Source organism: Saccoglossus kowalevskii, chromosome 19 (assembly GCF_978046115.1).
Source record: "Saccoglossus kowalevskii chromosome 19, keSacKowa6.1, whole genome shotgun sequence".
In the NCBI taxonomy this organism is placed as follows: Eukaryota; Metazoa; Hemichordata; class Enteropneusta; family Harrimaniidae; genus Saccoglossus; species Saccoglossus kowalevskii.
Genome location: NC_140659.1, coordinates 14302289 through 14326233, shown reverse-complemented (window position 1 = coordinate 14326233; position 23945 = coordinate 14302289). Strand labels below are relative to the sequence as shown.

Sequence of the window (23945 nt, the reverse complement as noted above, 5' to 3'; positions counted from 1 at the left end):
AAGCATGTCGTCTGCGATATTTGCATGATATATCTCAGGAGCAACTTTTAATGAAGTTTATCAACATTCCGAAATTTAATTAAATAAATATGACCTAGTGTAAATGAATACCTACATATATGTCTTATTTACATATATGATAATTAAATACAAAACATCCATTATTTATTCTAATGTTGTATTTATATCACGTTGTCTATTAAAAGACAAGGTTACACCATGACTGACGTTGGAAACTTACTTTTCAAGGGTGGTGGTCGTGGCGCAGTGCGTGTCAGAATTTCGTGCAAACAAATGCATTTTGCTCGCTTTGTATACGTCGCCATGGGACCCACAGTGGAGATGAATCATCTGACGCGTTGCGAGAACCACCGCTCTTTCACTTTGTTTTATTCCGTCCCTGTAGATCGAGCACCGAATCTTCGTTAGAGCGCCCTCACAGCACCGTTTAGTGTAAATAATGCATTGCGTTCAACAACACCAAATTACATTTTGATTCTGGCGCATCAAATGAATTGATCTCTCTCTCTCTATGGCTATACACACAATTTGTTTTGGTAGACAGTAATGAAGTACAGTCACAGACTACAATCTTCTGTCAATGTAATTACAAGTCCTGACATTTAATTACATCTTCAAAAAAAACCCATAATTATGACAATACACGGTAGCATGAAATACTAATTTTTAATTTTAGACGGTGTACAAAGCCGTGGTTTTATGGCGGTGACCTTACCCCCTGACTGCTAAGGCGGTGAGTCACGCGAATACGTTCTTGGGCGTACAGGATTCAAATATTTTAACTTCGGGTCACGTTTGGCACTGCTGGGCTGTTTTCTGCGAGGTTTCTTATTTTTCTTCAACTGAAAATTCAGAGTGTAATTTCCATATAAGGTGTGCTTTATATTCGCATTCAGTTCTTCGTCTGAAGACGGTTTGCGACGAGGGATAACTTTACCTGGTTTTGAGTTTTTGTCTTTTTTATGTAAATTAACTTCGCACGTGTTGTCGTCTACATGTTTCAAAGCATAAATATTTTTTGTGTCTTGGTTGTTTTCCTCTAACAAATGTCTAACTGTTTCTCCAATAACCATTAGAAAACACGCATCTTGGTCCATTTTGTCCGATTTTATGTCCGCCAAGCCGCGCATGCGTAAATCATCTATGAGCATTTCAGCATTTTCTCGCAGGCGATCTTTCTGCGCCTCGAGATCATTCCTCGTGATCCATGGCGATTCAAATACACTTTCACCGAATGAGGGGGTAATACTTCCGTTTTTCACAGACCCACTCCGAGCTACTAAGTGAGCAGCAGAGCTTAAACTTATGTTTTCGTCGTTCCTTAATTCCCAGGGGGAGTGTCCTCTCTCGTCGTCAAGGTGATGAGTGGAACTACCTTTACTGGATCTATGAAATCGGGGAAATGTTTTCATGAACTGTTGAACCTCTTCCGAATTAGCCGACTCCGCCACAGACGGCGTGCGTCGAGTCTTATTGTCGGCTTTCGTGTTTTTGTCATCACTTAATATATTCCCTATTTCCTCCTCGGAATTGTCATTTGTTCTCAGTTCCCATGGTGATGGTGGTGGGCGGTAGTCTTTGAACTCTGTGGGTTTAACGTGCGACTTTCTGAAGGTAGGTAAGGGGCACATTATGCATCGATTCGTCTCTGGTGTTGAATTTGCAGAACTGTTAGGCTGCTTTTCGCGATTATTCGCTAACAACTTGTTTTTAGGAACTGCGTTGGAGCCTACGGGTGTATACGCAGGCTTATCGGCGGGGTCGTGGTCAATTACTATCTCCTTGCCGGTTCTCCAGAATAAGTTTGATCTGTTTGGTAATTTACCTTTTCTATTTGGTAACTTCTTAGATGGGCTTCTCTTCGTGTATCTCTTGCGTCTTGGTTTGTCTACGTCAACGCCATCGGTGTCCTGATAATCGTCAATCGGTTCCATGTCGTCGATTTTATCAAAGTTAGGTTTATCTTTCTGTTTCTTGCGATCTCGCTGTTTTTCTGAGGGTTTCTCGCGAGAATTACCCGACTTTCTACTTGCCAAATGCGGTTCGGGATACGTTTCTAAACGAAATGGCTCTGGTGTGTTATGAGTATTTGTTGAGTGCCCCATTGGAGAGCTAGACGCTATTGGAAAATCAAAAATTGGTTCCATTTCTGTTGGAAAGTACGTCACTGCTGTCAAATCGTCTTCTAAATCAGGACAGTTATTGGCTGTGACGTAATCGCTAGGTTCCTCGTCGATGACGCCGAATTTGCAAGAAGATTCTGCGCTGCTACTCGGCTTTATTGGCGTGAAGTGGCGAATGCCTTTGGGGGTGTAATACGTCGGGGTTGAATTATCAAAGTTTTGCCATTCGAATACGTCTCCATTCGGTGTACTATCTGTGTATGCGGGTTCGGAGCGTGAAGCGACTGACTCGTTGTTTGTCGAGCTGGGAGTTTTAGAGCTTCCGAGGACACCACGATTCAGTTGAAACTCTCTCAGACTCATATTCTGAAAATCTTCCCAATGCATATCTTCGAGAGTTGTGTTCCAACTGGTGCTAGATTCACTCAATTGCGGGGCATCTATTTTATCGTGCCCGAGCCTAGTTAGTGAGTTCGGAGAGGTACTTGATTTTGTTGAGCCACTGGCAGTGTAGTAAGAGGCCGTCTCGTCATCATGCTCAATGACGGGCAGTCTATTTATATTTTCAGACGTCTCCGCCGTATTTGGCGTTGTGGTGGGGAAAGTGAAGTATCCGTCATCCGATTGCGGAGTGAATACGGAATTTGGAGGTGAATTCGTAGCATCTGTAGGCGTTCCGTTGGATTCATAAAAACCGCTGGATTTTGAGCTTAATTTTACACTGTCAGTATATGGCGTTACCTCGACGAGTTCGCCGTTTCCACGGACTGCACCACTATGGGTCGGTTGATATTTCCGTCTCTCGTTTAATATTTTCGCAACTATTGGCACTCTATGGTTAGATTCCCAAACATGCGAGGGACAGTCCGTGGTGGAATTGTACGTTTTCTTTCTCTCAAACAGACAAGGCTGTGACTCTCTTGCATTCAAGCGATGGTCACTGCCATTTTCGGGTCTATCAAATTTATCCATTTCGTCTAATGTCTCCTGCGTACTTGTAAGATAGTTATCCACGGTGCCCCAGTCAGTGATTGGCCCCTGTCTTGGCCACGTGTCAGATTTGATGGTACGTTCGACGTTGTTATTCCCATTGTGCCGTTGGGGGCTCTTGCTCTGTATACCGAACTCGTCTTTGTCGACTCTAGAAAATGCAGAGGAGTCAGATCCAATCGTGCTAAAGAAATCTTTTTTCGCCTTTCTCTTTTGTTGTTTTAAAATACGTGTTCCTTCCAAAAGAGCTAGCATCTTCTCTTTTTCCTTCAATGTGTCTTGTTTACGGCGGCCCATCAAGGCGTCTATTGTAGCACCATTTGGCAGCTTTCTGGGCGGCGGATCAGGCTGCGATTGGGTAATATGTTCAGTGTATTTCAGGTCATTCCAATATTTCTCTAGTTCGTCTGTGAAATAGAGAAGAACAAAACATATGTTACTTTTAGATAGTTATTACATTATACCTATAATAGTCTACATTGTGTCACATTATGGCATATACTATCTATGTTGTGTCATATTATGGTATATACTATCTACATTGTGTCACATTATGGCATATACTATTTACATTGTGTCATATTATGGTATATACTATCTACATTGTGTCATGCTATGGCATATACTATCTACATTGTGTCACATTATGGCATATACTATCTATAATGTGTCATATTATGGCATATACTATCTATAATGTGTCATATTATGACATATACTATCTATAATGTGTCATATTATAGCATATACTATCTATAATGTGTCATATTATGACATATACTATCAATAATGTGTCACATTATGATGGCATATACTATCTATAATGTGTCACATTATGATGGCATATACTATCTATAATGTGTCACATTATGATGGCATATACTATCTATAATGTGTCACATTATGATGGCATATACTATCTATAATGTGTCACATTATGGCATATACTATCTATAATGTGTCATATTATGGCATATACTATCTATAATGTGTCATATTATGACATATACTATCTATAATGTGTCATATTATAGCATATACTATCTATAATGTGTCATATTATGACATATACTATCTATAATGTGTCATATTATAGCATATACTATCTATAATGTGTCATATTATGACATATACTATCAATAATGTGTCACATTATGATGGCATATACTATCTATAATGTGTCACATTATGATGGCATATACTATCTATAATGTGTCACATTATGATGGCATATACTATCTATAATGTGTCACATTATGGTATATACTATCTATAATGTGTCATATTATGACATATACTATCTATAATGTGTCATATTATAGCATATACTATCTATAATGTGTCATATTATAGCATATACTATCTATAATGTGTCATATTATGACATATACTATCAATAATGTGTCACATTATGATGGCATATACTATCTATAATGTGTCACATTATGATGGCATATACTATCTATAATGTGTCACATTATGATGGCATATACTATCTATAATGTGTCACATTATGATGGCATATACTATCTATAATGTGTCACATTATGATGGCATATACTATCTATAATGTGTCACATTATGGCATATACTATCTATAATGTGTCATATTATGGCATATACTATCTATAATGTGTCATATTATGACATATACTATCTATAATGTGTCATATTATGACATATACTATCTATAATGTGTCATATTATAGCATATACTATCTATAATGTGTCATATTATGACATATACTATCAATAATGTGTCACATTATGATGGCATATACTATCTATAATGTGTCACATTATGATGGCATATACTATCTATAATGTGTCACATTATGATGGCATATACTATCTATAATGTGTCACATTATGGTATATACTATCTATAATGTGTCATATTATGACATATACTATCTATAATGTGTCACATTATGATGGCATATACTATCTATAATGTGTCACATTATGATGGCATATACTATCTATAATGTGTCACATTATGATGGCATATACTATCTATAATGTGTCACATTATGATGGCATATACTATCTATAATGTGTCACATTATGGCATATACTATCTATAATGTGTCATATTATGGCATATACTATCTATAATGTGTCATATTATGACATATACTATCTATAATGTGTCATATTATGACATATACTATCTATAATGTGTCATATTATAGCATATACTATCTATAATGTGTCATATTATGACATATACTATCAATAATGTGTCACATTATGATGGCATATACTATCTATAATGTGTCACATTATGATGGCATATACTATCTATAATGTGTCACATTATGATGGCATATACTATCTATAATGTGTCACATTATGGTATATACTATCTATAATGTGTCACATTATGGTATATACTATCTATAATGTGTCATATTATGACATATACTATCTATAATGTGTCATATTATAGCATATACTATCTATAATGTGTCATATTATAGCATATACTATCTATAATGTGTCATATTATGACATATACTATCAATAATGTGTCACATTATGATGGCATATACTATCTATAATGTGTCACATTATGATGGCATATACTATCTATAATGTGTCACATTATGATGGCATATACTATCTATAATGTGTCACATTATGGTATATACTATCTATAATGTGTCATATTATGACATATACTATCTATAATGTGTCATATTATAGCATATACTATCTATAATGTGTCATATTATAGCATATACTATCTATAATGTGTCATATTATGACATATACTATCAATAATGTGTCACATTATGATGGCATATACTATCTATAATGTGTCACATTATGATGGCATATACTATCTATAGTGTGTCACATTATGATGGCATATACTATCTATAATGTGTCACATTATGATGGCATATACTATCTGTAATGTGTCACATTATGGCATATACTATCTATAATGTGTCATATTATGGCATATACTACCTATAATGTGTCATATTCAAATGAAGACACTTTACCTTTGATATCTATTCTCATTACTGTTATATGGTCGAGAGCATTTAACAGTTTGTCGATTGTCGCTTCACTTTGTTCTCTCAGTCGCCATAGCAACAGACCTTGATAAATACAGTCATGCCAACCTCTGACATTAAAGTGTACCAACCATAGGTTTCGGATTTCTGCTTCACTTGCGCCAAGACAACGAAGGAATTCTCTCCAATTACGTCCAACTCTAGTCTTCAGAAATTTGAAGACTAAATCTAAATCATCCTGTGAGTAAAAATAGAAACATTATAATTTATAACAGATATCGCACACCTAGAGAAATAGTAATTGATAGCTTGTGATTAAGGTCAATGTTACATTTCAAGTTGTCATTTTGACGCATGAGCTACGCGTAAATAAAAATAAACTGATTCGTCGCCATTAATATGAGGGATTTATTACTGTACGGAAGATCACAAGGTGGTTTCATGTGGGTGGACGTTGGTGGCGCTGTTGTGAAATTTAAGAAAACAATCTATTTTCGACAGACGTTGTTTTGTGAATTAACCATGAGAGCACTACCACTGGAATGCACTGCACTAAAACAAATCGTTGATCTTCGCTTCGTGATTATAGCTAAACAATTTTCGCTCGTCACTCGTGTATGACAGGCCTTGCCCTGGGGAGATAACTTGTTTACATGTCTTTGTTTATAAAGTGTTACTCGGGTGAACAAACACCTGATAAACAATGTTTCCTTCTTATCCCGAAAAAAACACATTTTATTTCAAAAAACGTGCATGAACCCCAGGGCTACCTTACTGTATTCTAGAAAATGTGTGTCTTTGAATTGAATACTGCGGCCTCACACTCAATTGTATCAGAGCAGTGCTGCATATCTAAGGTAAATAGGAAATAGGGAAATAGGGGGGGGGGGAGTTAATGCACTGCTTCGCATAGCGTAAAACAGAATTTCAGCGCCCGGAGACATGCATATACTAAAATTATCCAACCAAACATTAACTGTATTGACTCTGTTTCGTCAGAATTTTTACGGAGAGCCTATTTCAGGAGAGAACATTGTGACAAACAAATGGGTTGTAAAATTAATTTTGAGTAACCCATCATCAGCTATCAAAGGCGGTTATTTTTTTTTTTGGAGAATAAATATAACGATCAACAGTTCGATTATATTACTACATGCCCAGGCATTGAGTATGTTAAGAGAGCCCGATCAATACCTAGTCGACCGATCGATGAGCGATTAATTACAAGGAAACATGGCACAGAGCAATCATGTCACTTCTAATTTTCAATGTTTGTATTGCAACAAATATATCCGACGTTTCCCGTGCTGACATCACATAAAGGCTATGACAATACATGTACCACAATTAAAACGAGAAGGCCACCCACTCTGTTATTCGTTTCCCGGCTAGCAATTGCCGAGTAAGTTATTTAGATGCGAATTGTGTTGTTTTATTGCGAGAAGCTCTACTATCCGGCGCATGTAGGTCGCAATGAAAGATGATCGTAAACCTTGAAAGAAATGACACGCCAATAACATAAAAGTGAGAGTCCGCTTTTTAATTTGGGACACGTATATATATAGAAAGTCCTAACAAAAGGATTTCGCGATGAAATGGCAAATCGAAAACTATCCTACGACTTACCTCGATGTTTGTCTCCGCGTCTTTCATCATGTTACGCCTCTCCGCCTCCACCTTCTCTCGTAAGGTAGACGCTTCGCCGAAGGAGCTCTCCGGTACAAATTGCTTCTTTTCCTGCTCTGAGTTCCACGGAATCGGTTTTCTATTAACGGAGTTCTCAAAACTGTTGTATATTGATGAGTCCATGGAACTGCGCGATGAGCCCGGTGTGTCCGTTCCTTCCCTAAAAGCAATCAAACCCAGATGTATAAGTGGCGAACTGTTCAAATATCGACTGAAAGCTAATTGCATACAAGATTCTCCGATATTTATAGACGATCGTTGTTTCCTTGCAGCGATCTGTCCTATGGCTAAATTCAGAGATGAAACATGAACCGTAGATGCAAATACAAAATCGATTAATCAAAATTTGTGTCCATTAAAAGTACTATCATTATTATTACATTATTCTTTCGGTTTTTATAAACACCGTTTTTTTTTTTTTACATATTCTACTAATAACAAATAGAACAGAGCAGTTTGGTTTATTGAGGTATCTTACACATTAGCACCTGCCTTAACTGAACACCCACAAGATTGAAAGTAGTGTTCTTGTTTACAGGCGTATAGAGTGAAACCTGTCTAAACTGAACACAAATTGGGTGATGCAATTGTTTATAGAGGTGTTTGATGTATAGATCTCTTGAATACAGGGAAACCTGTCTAAACTGAACACCAATTGGATGATACAATTGTTTATAGAGGTGTTTGGTGTATAGATCTCTTGAATACAGGGAAACCTGTCTAAATTGAACACCAAGCAGAAAAACTAAGGATTAGACAAGGTATTTAAATTTGTCATGTTCTCAGTTTAAATTCGGCTTTACTGTATATATATATATATATATATATATTATAGATCAAAATAGATAAAACAAATGGTTTTCGTTTCTCAACGATCAATATATATCATAGTAGCCGACGGCTGACACCGATGGATGAACAACATGTCATCGATAATAAAAGATGAAATATTGTTCCCTTAATGACTTTCGCTGAAGGCTCAGAATTCTAATAAGGTAAAGTCTGGACGATGACATTCAAGATGGCGCTGATTAAATAATCAATTATTATTAGAATGCTTAGTAATATAATAATTATTTATAAAGAATATAATCTGGGAAAGTTTATTATGATTGTGTTATTTCATCCAAAATGTAATCCTAAGCAACCTGGTGTGGCAACTGTAACTGTAAGGTTAGCTATAGTGCAAACGGCAGTACAATGGAATGCTTTGAAGTGTAGTAGAATTCCGTTTTTATTTACTTTGTAAATTAACTAAAGTGTGCGCTCAACCACAGGTGCTTATACGCGTAGTCGCGTAGAATATAGAGCCTATTCACAAGTCAGGCATCGATTGATTTTTTATTTTATTTCGAATGGCTGAAAATATAGAATCAGGAAAAAACTACTGGATTTTAACATAGTCCAGACTGAAATATACAATATATAAATTATATAAAGGTAATTGTTGTTGGGATTCGTAGTTTTGAGCAACTATTGAAAATAATCTGACGTTTTGTAATCTGACGTTTTGACAATCATATAAGGTATACAGACTGACAAAGAAGGAAGAAAAATCAAAGAATCAAATTGAAGAAACTTTACAAGACGCTAGTCACTAACTTCCAGTGAGATGACAAATAAAAACAGTACGAGTTATGGATTTACTGTCAATATTTATAGTCCCTTGAGGAGAAAATATATCAAATACGGACATGGTCCGATTTTACGAGAATGCAAATTAATTAGGTAGGGAATTGCAGTAATTATATTGTAATTGCTTTATAAAGCGTTAATTGCTCTAACGTTTAATTGATCAAAAATAATTTTTTATCAGGTGTTACTGTTATTACATAAGGGATAAGTGGCCATATATTAAAACATACTCCAAATGTGCAGTCATTGCCGGTAATGGTGGTCACACAAATATGGGCTACACTTGATGAACTGTCTCGCTTTAATATATAACCAGTGGCGGATCTAGAGGGGGGTTCTTGGGATCCGGACCCCCCCCCCCACGTTGAAAAATGTATTCAATTTGTTTTTGCATAATATAAACAAAAAATCATTAACTTAGTATGGCGATTTTAAAGTGTGTACCCTCCCATAAAAAATCCTGTATCCGCCCTAACCCCTCATTACATAAATCTACCGCTGTAAAGACATCTTCACACTTCTAGTATCTGGTATGAGTGTAGACATTTTGGTTAGGATGACGAACCTTCACAATGATGTCATTACCGCATACTTTGAGTATGCGTGTATGAGAAACAACAGTTTTGAGAATGGTGGAGGGGGTGTGCGCTCGGCACGCCCCATATAAATTTGTAACTGAGTACGTCATATGTTGCATTAATATGTGCAAGCATTTTTATTAGTTTTTTTAAATGCAGTAGTTAGTTGTTCGTCTTGGCATTTTGAATTTGTCGTCGGTACTTACAGTGTATTTTGTCACATACGAGTTAACCATATTCCAAGTTCGGGATTACGTAACAGAGTAGTGTGACCGTCTTCCTAACTTGGCAATTCAATGCACTATCCTGGCAACAACCAGACGTGCATGCGTGAATCTAACCGGCGCTCGTGCACATAATCGCCTAACTTCGCGTCACGTTCTTTGTGAGGATGCCCGGTGGACAAGGGAAGCCATATGCCGTGAGGTGAGCGCCAGTTTGAGCCACGCACACAGTACACGTTTACTTTGATTTGACGAAGTATTTACCATGCCGTTCATTCGGTGTTATTTACTTGCTTTACTTTCTATGTTAGTAGTTACTATGAGTTACCAACCAGGCCTGGTGGTACACAGGCACCAGAGGACCAAGGTTACCTTACAGTCACAATAGACCATTTCCCGTTTACTGCGAGAATCACGCGTTGTGCGTGAAATCGACCGTAAAAACAGGACAAACAAAGGTCATAGCGTCGTAGTGGCGTCAAACATCGCGTGGGATTCGACAAACGCGAAAGTATTTTGGAGGCATTTCCATGCTTAATAATGTGCTGTACACATTTGATGATAGACAATTTCGATTAAGTGAGGGTATTCGAAAGCAATATTCCTCTGTCGAAGATCAGCCGGTCGATGTGAACTACGAAATAAAGAAATTCGAGTTCAAAATCAAATCGTTCGATTTTTGCGGCAGACGTTCGACGCGCGTCTTTCATGCATCTCGCGAGATCTCGCAGTTGAACGGAAAATCACTTATTCCATGCAGGCAGGATATGTACCCTGAGCAAACCGGTAGTGAGTCCGGCGTACAACTCTGTACAACTGATCGGTATCACTACCCCTACATGAGCACACACAACTAGCATTGGCACACTGTATAACCATAATTGAAAATTAAATTCAGAATGCTGTGGTTCATAAACAAATTTAATTTTAATATTTTTTAATTATTTAATAATAATAATAATAATTTATTTGACCGTATAATGTATCTGAACCCAAAAAATAGTCTAATCAACATGACGTGGCCTTGTACAATTAATAGTTTACAGCTGTACAATTGACAAATGACCGTCATTTGATAAAGTTAAAAATAGCGCATTTCTATGAAAATAACATGGTATATTGTCACACTGAGTTTTAATTTGATACTTTCACGGAATCGAGGCTATGTTTCTGGACTTCCTTTCTTATTGCTCCTTTCTCGGTTGCTTATATTCTTTTGTTTAAAGTAGTACGTTAATCGGTGTTACTATTTAATCGATATCGAAGAAAATATGTGAGTGTAACTGGAGGTAGCTATCATTTTCATAAAGTTAATCACAAACACGCAGTCAATGACAATATAATGCGAGGCACGTTCGAGTATTTGGATGAAATCACGGTGTAATGACCGGGATACGTTCATGGATACAGAATCCACACCCAATCGGAATGTAGGGTTGGAGTACTACATGTGACAAACAAACACACACCATGTACGCAAAGAACACCGCTTTGGGTGTGAATGACGGGTTTTGTGTACTCCACATTTCATTGTTGAGATTTACAAGTAAATACATGCTTTTTGAATCTACTTGACCTGAGCCTACTTTGAATAAACAAGCTGAAACTGACATGGACTGACCCAGATATGTCCGCCATTGTAGTATATGCACTGTTGGTACACAAAATCGGATCAGTAGGTAACGATAAAAACAACGCCATAGTGTTCAATAACAATAATGTTCCCAGATTGATAACGTAAATGCGATTTATTCTAGAATGGTACTCAGACCTTTTGTGTAGGTAGTGGTATACTTAAGAGATTTGTATATTGCACCTCTATAATATATGCCGTATTTTGCGAAAGAAATATAGAGCATAGTAAACAAGTTATGCATGGCACAGTCCCCGTTAGATATCAAATTTAAGATATATAGTTTTGTTTATAATAATATAGTTGGAACATAAACATGTCAGAAGTATGGATCTAGAAGAAGATGCTTGATTATGATGATTTGTTAACATTAAAGCGCGGCAGTCGTCGCGCTGCGCATGTGCGACATTTGTATTGGTAAACATTGATTTTCCCACAATACAATACAATGCGTATGAGGTTTTATCTGGGCGCGATTTGCACTGCTTACCGCCGGTGACTCTTTCGATACCTTCCAATCACATGAAAATTACCTAATTAAAGCTTGAAAACGTCTCAGTTCGTACTCGTTGTTCTGCGCAACAGTCAAAGTCGCCATCTTTGTTTATATGAGACCCATATATCTCGCACATGCGCAGCGCGACGACTACCACGCTTTAAAATGATTGACATCTTGTATCTGATCGTCAAACGAGTGCTTGTTCATATTGAGAAATATTGCTCTGGAACAGCATTGATTAAAACAAAATGGCCACCAGTCGGTCATTGTGAATACATCTATATATCTATAACGTGATGTAAAACGAATATATAAAATTTGAACATAATCATTCGAAGCATATCAGAGATATGGCTCTAGAAGCGCATTCAATTAAACAAAATGGCCGCCTGTCAGCCATTTTAAATCCGATCTGAAAATAAAATGACGTGCATAGTCTCTAATGTGTGTACTAAGTTTTTAGCACAAAAATACCTGTCATTTGGCCATTTTGAATCAGAGAGTCAAACTAATATATCTATGCCATGATGTATATGAATATATAAAATTTGAAAATAATCAGTCAAAGCATGGCAGAGATATGGCACTAGAACTGCATTTATTAACACAAAATGGCAGCCAGATAGTTTCAACTGATTGAGCCTAAAAAGTACTGACAGAATATTGCTTATACATAGATGTACTATTTTCACATATATGGAATCTGTTATAAATGACAGCCATTAACCTACGCATCGGGAGAACAATGACGACGCCACCCACACCTTCCTATTTGTTGTACGATAACACAATTACCAAATGTCGCCCGTTACGACTCGTTCTGGCTTTGTGTCAATGAGTTTAAATGGCGGCCAACATTTGTGTTGATAGACATGTATTTTCCCACAATTTAATGCGCTCTTCTAATGAAAATCACGAGTACGAGTTTTGACCTGGGCACCAAGTACCGTTGATGAATCCTCAGATACTTTCTAATCACCAAATAAATTATCTAGTTGAAGCTTTATGTCTCAGTTTGTACTCGTTGGTCTGCGCTACAGTCAAAGTCGCCATCGTTGTTCATATGATACCCATATCTCGCGCATGCGTAGCGCGACGACCACGGCCCTTTAACTTCGTGAATCTATTTAGTTGTGACGGGCGTATTTTTATAGTTATTTGACACGGTATTATCATCACAACACTGACGCATTTCGAATATACCCAGCGTGGATGTACGGTAGGAGCGCGGTGTTCTGATGCATATACTATAATACTCGTATCGTTGAATCTCGGAACATATTGCTCAAACCTCACGCTTGAAATATGCCACTGTACGATCGTGCATTATAACGTCCCATATGTTGAAGCATCATCACTAGGGAATATCCACTGTGTTACTTAGGTGTGTCGCATTGGCGAAAGACGTGAACTCCGTATATAATGAATGTAAATACACTAAAAGAAATCGTTTCTATATAATAAATGAATTTTACCATTAGTTGTTTTTAAAAATCCCTTTTCCTATATATCTGGGGCTGCCATTGCATAACTCGTTAAATCGTGCACGTCCTATGTGAAACCAGGTCAACCTAATTGTACTAAAAATTATTTAAAGCTGAGGGGTCGTCACCTGCGCATGCGCGAGAATTGAGTCCCAAGCGACCATGACAACGCACGCTGAAAACGCAAAGGCTCATGGTTAGACGCTTGTTTGTAAATAACGACACGCTATGGCCGTTGAAGGTGACGATGTGATTGATTATTCATAAAAAAACTAAAAAGTGAGTAATAATCAAAATCTACGACAGATGCATTTATGACTGACAGGGTACTGAAATAATTTTGCAAGGGCTTTGTTATATAAATCATTGGGATTCGCAACAAATCACTAAAAAGCCACAGCATAACATAGAGCTCGGAAAGATCTATGAGCAAAGTTTGAATATTTATCGTCTGCGCACGTTGTCCACGTTAGGTTTGTTTCTGGTAATTACGTAAGTTTTTTTAGTAATATCTCGTGATCGTAAACACACGCTGTTCGTTAATCATCGACGGCATATCAGAGTTGCTAGCCCCCGGGGGTACTCCCACAGTTAAGGTATAAGCCGATGTTTTCACCCCTATTTTTAAAAGTCGAGCCGATCTTAATGTTCCCCAATTTAAAGTTTTTCGACCATTTTAGAAAAAAAATATAGGCCATTTTTTTACGAAAACGTCAATATTGTGGACTAAAAAGCTCTCTCAGCGTCGATTATTTTGAGTCCAGTCAACTGGCTACAGAGCAGTCTCACCCAAAGTTAAAGTGAACCGCTCAGGGATCACTAAAGGTCAGACAGAGCCAACAATTTAGATAACCACAATTAACAGACCTGATAATAGACTTTGACACAGCATTATATCATAGAAAGGAGCATATATTAAGCACCGTCCACAGACATTTGTTGATGAACTGTGATATTAAAGGTGAGAGAAATGATATCTTGTAATGTAATCAGGTCAAAGGTTGACCATTTCAAATCGAGGAGGAATCTTTCCACGTGCGCATGTATCCAAAACTTGTACATGTTCCATGCAACATCTAAAAAACCCACTCACTAAATGTAAATGTAAATAACAAATGGCTGTTTACCATCCCCGTTCAGTTTAAAGTGTGAGGTCTCTCCTGTTGCAAGAAAAAATGTGCCTCACCATTTACAACAGGCATTCATTCTCTGCTTTTTTTTTGTATTTATAAACTTTTATTGGAGTTTGCACTGAAATTAACATCTTACATACCTGGTTTGTACATTACAAATTGCAATTAATCTACATATTGTGAAGTGAATTGGGTAACATTTTTCATAAAATATTCCCATTTCTTGTTATGAGAAGTCAACTTATTCCGTCGGACAGCAATGAAGTACTCTATCTCTTCATTCTTTGCTTTGGTGAGCCACATTTTGCTGACTCGCGAAATATTTCTTTTTTTTAAAATCAGTAACTATAATTATAATAAGATTGAAAATGAAACATGTTTCATTTAACAACAATTAATGTCTTAACGCCATGGCCTAACTCGTCAAAAAACGTGTATCACTTCGCACAACGATTTCTTAATCTACGGAAAGATTCTACAATAATGGACCATTTACGTCCTCTGAGCAAAAATTTAGCCCGCTTTTTTGTCGATTTATGGTGAACTACAGAATTTATAAGTTCACAAAACCATACTCCCTGTATTTCACTCAACACATATTTCATATAAGCGGCTTTGTGGAAGGAGAGTGCTTGATAAATTAAAGTTGTTAAGTCGTCATAATTATAGTTTGAAATTTTCAAATAATATGTTAAATGTGTACTGGAATAAATGCATCAGATACAATTTCCGCAATATACTCGTCAATAACTGAATATCCTCGAGAAGTTACGTAGCTTCGGATAAGATGTGATTGAGTTTTCAGCATCTTAGGATGTCATCAAGTCACAGAATCGCACGCGGGTTTCTCTGTTCGACGATCGAAGAGGGACTATTTTACAAAATCAATATTCGTTGTGAAGCATTTTCCATTAAAATTAGTCTCTGTGGTGTACAACCATACCCTTGAGTTGTTTCCTGTATAGCCATTAGGTACCTCCTTTTTGAATTTACAGAACGACTATTCTACTTAAGTTTCCATTGCGTCCAAGCGAAGGTCTAACATTAAAGGGCGGCAGTCGTCGTGCCGAGTCCTGTTCGATATGAGACTCCTAGCGACGTATACAATGCGTGTAAAATACATTGTTTATTTACACGAAATTCGAACGCGCGCTGCGCGACGTCCATCGCGCTTTAAGTATTTCCCGGGTAAAGGTTAAAATTGAAAACAGCTAGGACCGATATAATATATAATAATATAATATAAATATAATATAGAAAATGGAGTAGGTAATGGAAGTTCTTGGTAATTGGTGAAACTTTGCCTGCTATTGAGTTTTAAGCTAAAATGTAAGTTATGTTTACGCGCGCACCTGCAGCAAAATTCAAACAGCAATGCATGACGGGATATATATATATATATATTATTCAAGACAAATAATAGCCTAATCGATAAACGCCGTAACTTTCAGATTTGATTTTTTTTCAGTTACTCAAAATGGACGATGGGTTATTATATTAGACGAAAATACAATATTGAAACTCTGTCCTTCGCTCGCATCAGATTAAAATGTCATAAATTTTCAAAAAGTTGTTTGTTAATTTCCAATAAAAATAAATAATGTAAAATAGAAATAAATGCAAAATTGGTGTGGATTTGTTTTTTAAATAAAAAATAAATGAGCGCCCACGTAATTTTTGGAATATAACTACAATCATTTGTATTTAGTAGCGGTACGATTTTTTTAGGACGTGTTGGTTGTATGGCAGATTTTCTGAAATTATTAGCGATCAAGGTAACAATTGGTGTGTCCTCCTATCGTCACGCCAAATGACTACATCTAGAAGTATCTGTGAAGGGAACGGAACTCTGTGAAGTTCCCATCGATGTCAAGAAATAGTTTTACTAAATGGAGGCGTTACCGGCATTGCAGAAAAACGCGTCAGCAATTTTGAGTTACTTCTAGTACACAGGGTGGGAGGATTCCACTACATACACTCCACATAGTAGGCCGTGAATCAGCCCCGGGCATTGCAATAAAATCTAACAGACTTCAACGTCTGCTATACAATATGAATGCAACAGTTCGACATGGTTAATGGGTATCTTCGCCGGATATACAAAGTAAGTGATGTGTTCAGCCCCAGTTGATTATATCTGAATCGCGGTGTCATGTTTCACGCCGCCCACTCAATAGCAACTGCGATCCAACTACAGGGAATTTGCCGGCAATAACTAACAAGGATGACAACAACATTCATAAATATATAAATAAACCCGAGAAAATGTTTGATAAGACCACACGTGTATACCGAATAACATGCCAACTTGACAGTAACTATATGGAGTTTATGATACCGATCAACCATCAACATCATATGACGATAAGTTTGACCGGCCACCATGAACGGAGATTGACATGTCGTAAAACTAGTGTCGTAAAATGCAGGTAATAGTTTACGTTCAGTGACCTAAATAGTACTGCGTGTGGTCACAGTGTTGGTCGCTATGCACTTCACCTCTCCAAGTTGTCATGTTTCATTGTATTGGTTGTACTCTAAATCATTAGTGAACAAACCCCGACTTTTTTATTGTTCTAGTACAGAAAGAATGAGAATACGGGAAAAATTATAAACGTACATGAATTTATTTATTTATTTGTTTTTATTTTCAGGTTTCCTAATTTAAAAAGCATCATCCGCTCACCACTCGTAGTTATCAATATGTAAACAGCAATTACTGAAAAGAAACCGAAACAACCGATATGGGGGGGGGGGGGCGTCTTCCAAGCCCATGGATTTCGATTGGTTCGATCCTTAATTGCTCTCAAGATGTAAACGTCGATATTGCTCGAGGTCCTAAGGTGGACCAAAACTAATCAACACAAATACCAAAGTAAATTGATGAATAGAGCTTTAATTGCAAGGTATTTAACTCACTCGTCCAAGGTGCCATCACTTTATACACTGCCTTTTCTTTTCCAAGTAAATCCGCGTTCTCGCACAAAGTAGGTCAATTATAAGGAGATGCGCCTAAAAATTACATAATCTGCATATTTAAAAGGCAACTAAGATTATAGTAATTTGCTGTCAGTCTAGTCTACGCGACCTTGGAAGACTGGATTCCTTTGGGAGGCTCCAGCACTGACTGAAGTTAAAAGCTTTCGTTGCCATACTCTATTTCTATTATTCAATTCAAAATGGCCGCCGGGGAACGGTGAGGTGTAACACTACGAAGGAATTCGCAACGTCTTTGTTTCCAAGGGAACCATTAAGGGTGTCTTTTTTGTTTATATTTTTCTACAATTTAAGCAGCACTAAATATTTATAGTCGCGTACAAAGTACAATTTCTCTAGTAAGCCCAGGCCAGGTTTGATGATATCCCTTTATCTGAAAACAATTAGGAAGCTTTCGTATTGTTTCTTTTCTTTTTGGGTACGTTTTCTTTAGCAACATACTAGCGAATTACCCGGTTGCCGGGTATTCATTATATATCGTCAAACACATCGTGTGAGTTGCGGTTTGCGAGGACAAAACCACAATACATTCACATGCCCTGTAGCTATTTTATTTGTGAAGTAACAGCACACTGCTTCCTTGTGTGGGGGGAACAACACTGACCACCGCGGATACAAACATTGATATCGTGTAACAACTCAGTGTTATTTTTGTTTTGTTTTTCACGCGAAAATTTATAATGATTCCATTGTTTTAGTATCCATAGAAAGCGGTGATCGATCATGATCTCTTATGTCCAACGTTAACAAATAAGTATGACGCATGGAACATCACGCTACAGAGTGTTCCGAATATTCGTGTTTGAACCATGTGATATATAAATGGAGAGCTTGTCCACATGTTTCGAAAATAAAAATACACCGTCGTTTTTGTTCGTAAAGCAGGTACGGAGGTCAGATTAAAATAGCTACAGTGCGATGTTAAATCTTTGTTTACACCACCAAATTAGAAAAAAAAATACTCCAAACCACTATAAAACACGTTTTATATCAACATCTCCGCTTGTAAAGGGAACATCCCTCTTCACATATCCCTAAAATACCACTCAAATAGTCATAATATCCGACAAAAGCAAACTGTCAACCGTATATGCGTCAATCAAAATACTGACCCGGAGCCGTTAATCAAGTCGACATAGAAGTGACTAATGATGACGAATAGCAATACGGCACCGTGTTTAATTCTGGGATGACGTCACAAGAACATTTGTATGAAAGATTCGATCTTGACGCTCGACTCGGAAGCAGATCACATCTTTGAGTAAAACAGACAAACATTCAATTTTAAGAAAGATGGGTGGGAAGCTTATATTCCGACCTGTATTTGAGTTTTCACCCCATACAGCGTTTCTATGAAGCACCCCTCTTGAAAATAATTTATTCTAGTCACGTTGGATTCGAAAGGAGGATTTAGATCAGTACAAGTAAGCCTTGAAAATGTGTGCTTCCCACTGAGATACTACTGGTTCATGTGGTCATGTGACTAACAGCACGTTTCTGATCTAATAGTTTTTTTTTGTGAATGAAACATTTTTTTGTAAATTGGAGTGTGACAGACGGAGCAGTCTGGCACAGGATTACGATATTTTGCACGCCATGTCGCTAACATCGAGATTAGCATGTGGGTGTAGTAAACAAATGAATCCGACTGGTGAGAGATAATTTACATATTAGCTGTCCGCAAGCACAGTAATTTTAAGGCGAACAAGGTTTCTTTTGTTGACGGTATATTGTTGGAGGGGGGAAACGTCAACCTGGCCTGCCATTGAGTTTTGATGGGCCCGTGTTGGGCATGTAAAAATCGAAAGAACGACGTTTTCACTTACCTGACCACGACATCCTCGTGGCCGAGGAGTGAAACTTCCAATTTCTCATTATAGTCGAATTTCTTAAGCTCTCCTTCGAGTTTTTTCTTGAGCTGACCACTAGAATATTGTTGCACCAAATGTGCGTAGCTCTCTAAAGTTTGACATAATATATCAGCCCACAAACAGTGTGTTTTCTCGCTCGGATCGGCACGTACAACTTGCACCTTAGGAACCGCCCCGTAACTGGTGATTCTCTGTAGAAGAGCACGTTGGAATGCCCGTGCTGTATGCACCATGTAACTCAGATAAAAGGTCTGTAACGATACGTCGATATTCTGCACCGAATTCTCTACCTGCAGGGTGACCTCTGTACTGTGAGACTTATCCGCGCCAATACTATCCGTGCTAATGTCCACCGACCCATCATTTACTGTTGATCCCGGCCATGAAAACGAAGCCGGGCTGTTGAAATCGGACGCCGATGCGCAGTGCATTGCTGGTTGGCGTCCAGTGCCACAACACTCTGCGACCGCCGCTTATTAGTCAATCGGTTGCCGTCCGTTGTCCGCCAGGTTTTCAGCGCTGTATCCTATGCACGCAGCCATGTTGAACTGTGACACATACATACACAATGCGTACGGTGTATGTTCAGGTGAACTCAGTGGATCGTATCTAATACGATGTTTTAATATCTAACTCCACACTCACGGGCTGATAATATTTTCACTTCAACTATAAATGGAGGTGTCTAAAAATAACACTCAAATCCAGAAATACGCAGCGTGAACAGACCATCATAAAAAACGGATAAATTATGATAATTATAAATATGACATTGCAACGAGGTTTTGTATACGCTTGTATATACCTCATGCATATTATCTCGTGATATATTCTAACGGTCTCATTTATCCAGGTATTAAGTACAACATCTTACTATCGTATTTATTTATTTGCAATGAATTATATAAAATAAAAATAATAATTTTAATTTTACGTAAAGTGAGTCGTTAGACACTCGGCACGATGCTTTAATTAATTAACTGTTAATTACGTTACTAGGTGATTCATTTTCATCGAATAATGACGTCATTTTTATCTCAGTCTTATAATGATGTATATTTCATACGCGGAAAGAAACTACGTTACCGCGGAGGTAATTGGTTTGATTATAGGGATGTTCAATGATAAAAGTGGGTCGATTGTATACCAGGGATGAATAAATGTGCCGCCTTTAATGAATTGTCGACACTTTTTCAAACTTGAATGGTCACTACCCCTGAGTGCAGGCAGGTGGGGGTAATTTCTTTTTTCCCGCCTTTGTCACGTCCATTCTCATAGTTTGTTCCGGTTCACCGGGCCCGTTGACGTCTGTCCCAGGCGCTTAATGGAATTGCTATACAAAATAAACACGTTTTAACCTTCACTGTTTCCAAGATTGAGTTACGCTGACCTCCCAATATGTAACCCAAGTTCTCTTCCTTGGAAGATGACCACGTACTAATTATTAACACAATACCAGACCCTGGCGGGTTAATACAGTTTATGATATGGTTACCGTCACTGACCGCGACTACACATCCATAATGGTTGGTCGGATAGTACATGTAATTAAGTTACAGTTTGAACACAAATATAAGTTATCCAGTAAAAACAAAGAATAACTGTTCTCAAATAAATATTTTGTACAAATTCTGACAAATTGGTACTGTTTTAATCGGCAAGTCCAGAAATGCAAATGAGTTGATGACGTGGGTAAAGGCGAAACGTATTGCAAAATGCAAATTGAAACATATGTCACTGTCCCATAAATTAAATGTGGCGCTTTCTGCAGTCAGCTTTGTCTTACTAATAGCTTGAATAAATCTAACGTCGAACTGGCGAATTTCGCACAGTATAGCAATATATTGACATATTTTCGCTGAATATTCAGTGATACCGTTCGTTCTACATATTTTCGACACCATACGCCTGCGTACGTTGTCCCCACTGCACGTGCACGTGACTAGTGTAATGTACAACAACATCAACGCAATTATCACGACTATGATTTGTAAACAGCCAATCTAATGTGAAGATCTGTGATTTGAGTAATCTTTTGCCAGTCCATAAAATTATACACAGGGTGTTTTGTTTGGCAATTTCAGGATACACAGTACAGGGCTGCAGTGAGTCACGGTCACGGCTACTAATTGTGGCTGAATAAAGTCCAACAAACATGAAATGGAAGACTGAATACAAAACACCAAATAATGCAATTCTACATAAAAACAAACTGAACCAAAATGAAAAGGCTTGTGAACAGAGGCTCTGAAATTGGTCGGTTTAAATAGTTTCAAAATAGTGTAGTGTGTCATATATTCTGCATGCCCCGGAATAAATACAACAAACAAACAAACAAACACGCACAATTACAATTCGAAGAATCTCATGCCACAGGCGGCGCTATAACAATGAAATTATACAAGTTCCTGAGCAGAGTATCAAAACAAACTGACGTACTACTGTGCTCGCCGCGTGTGGTAGTTTTCGTATCTTGGAGGCATCAGAGATACGGCTCTGGTATAGCTAATTTTAAACTCACATGGTCATTATTTCCATCCGGTCCGCGAATCTAATATGGCATCTGGTAATCATGATCTTCCAACTTGAACTTGAAGTGACAGCTGGACTGTGAATAATGATAACAACGAAAAAAAAAAAAAAAAAACATTCGCCAGTTATTGTTGCCGTGATCAGAATACAACATACATAGCCGGTCGTCAAACACTGTACGAGGTTCCGTTTTGAAGATGATTTACTCAATTTTTCTAAAATTCACTTTCGGACTGTATTTGATGAAAAAAGACTTGAAGTCATATCATGAGCAATGGTCGAAATTTGAGAGGAAACACTCCCGATATAGTAACTGAAGCAACCTCGGCGATGGAGCTAAGGAGCTTTTATCATTGTGTGTTTACAGACAATAACGCAAGTCCAATCAATATTGTATATGTTTAATTTGCTTCATGAATGCAATGAGAACGTGGGTATAAAGTTCATGGTCCGTGTTAACCATGCTCCGCTTCTCACTACAAATAAAACGTCATGCAACTGTAAGTCAGTTCTGTTACGCACATAATGGATATTTGATAGCCTTCCCGGTACGGTAGGATTATAGTGTAACACCATTTATTTTCACTATTTTGATGTTTTGAGCGTATTCAGTGTGTTTTAATTCCATGTTTCAAGGAGACAATGAGTTTCTTTGTTATTTTACATGTTCATATAGATTTAATTTAGAGGATTTTACTTACTATAGATGCATTAATTATTCACTTGGTTTTAATTTTGCTATTTTCGCTTATAAGTACAATCCACTAAACTACGCGAACATGTAAAAGAACAATAAAACTCCTTTTTTCTTTGACAAATTCGTAAACTTAAAACAGTGAATATGCTAAAAAAAACAAATTAGTGAAATTAAATGTCAGTGAAAATAAATAGTTTTACAGTATCGGGGAAAATAGAGAAATTAAAATCCAGTGAATAATTAATGCATTTACAGTAAGTGAGAAAATTCGACCACTGCACTGCTTCTGTTAATTGTCATTGTCAACCGTGGTTAGCGTCTGAACAGCGCAACCGTATGTTTCACTGACATTGGATCTGGCCACTGAGTTATTAGTTGAGTCCGAGTCAGTTTCAACTTGTCTGATTGTTATGATAGCTGTATTGTTACAAGACTGGTATATTGATCACTGGTGTCGATTAAACTTGTAAAAACATTTTCTTCCGAGGTGGTCACCCATTCGCAAAACACAGAAACGTCTTTGTATGTATTTACATGTATACACCGTAACTGACACGAATGGACCTCCTGGAGGAAACCTGTGTCACAGAATCGGGTGAAAAATATTACTCGCTGAGCCATTGTTATAAACGCAATGACTTCTTGTGCCAACAAGGAACGTGTCGACGTGCAAATGTGAATTACATTGTGGTACCCTAAAATACTGCGCCACATACGGTAGATTGTAGAAAATGTTTGTTTTCTGTTTCGGAGTATAATTTTACAAAGCAAACCAACCTTGTTTTAAATAACAAACCTTAAACATTGAGTATT

At 37.4% G+C, this 23945-nt stretch overlaps 1 protein-coding gene across 1 annotated transcript; it reads right to left on the bottom strand.

Moving 5' to 3' along the window:
- Positions 1-593: 593 nt before the first annotated feature.
- On the bottom strand, positions 594-20450 carry LOC100370565 (uncharacterized). Its single transcript, XM_002737230.4, has 4 exons — positions 19859-20450; positions 7790-8009; positions 6149-6401; positions 594-3541 (listed from the first exon to the last, which is right to left on the bottom strand). The coding sequence occupies exons 1-4, from the start codon at positions 20332-20334 to the stop codon at positions 747-749; spliced, it is 3744 nt and encodes a 1247-aa protein (XP_002737276.1). The 5' UTR covers positions 20335-20450; the 3' UTR covers positions 594-746.
- Between the last annotated feature and the right edge of the window lie 3495 nt (positions 20451-23945).

What these genes read in the sequence shown, in the direction of transcription:
- LOC100370565 (XM_002737230.4), bottom strand. Translation starts at nt 20,334, where the DNA reads ATGCACTGCGCATCGGCGTCCGATTTCAACAGCCCGGCTTCGTTTTCA. An exon ending in CACGAGGATGTCGTGGTCAG is followed by an intron (nt 8,010 to 19,858) that starts GTAAGTGAAAAC and finishes GATTGCTTTTAG; the next exon opens with GGAAGGAACGGACACACCGG. An exon ending in ACGCGGAGACAAACATCGAG is followed by an intron (nt 6,402 to 7,789) that starts GTAAGTCGTAGG and finishes TTTTACTCACAG; the next exon opens with GATGATTTAGATTTAGTCTT.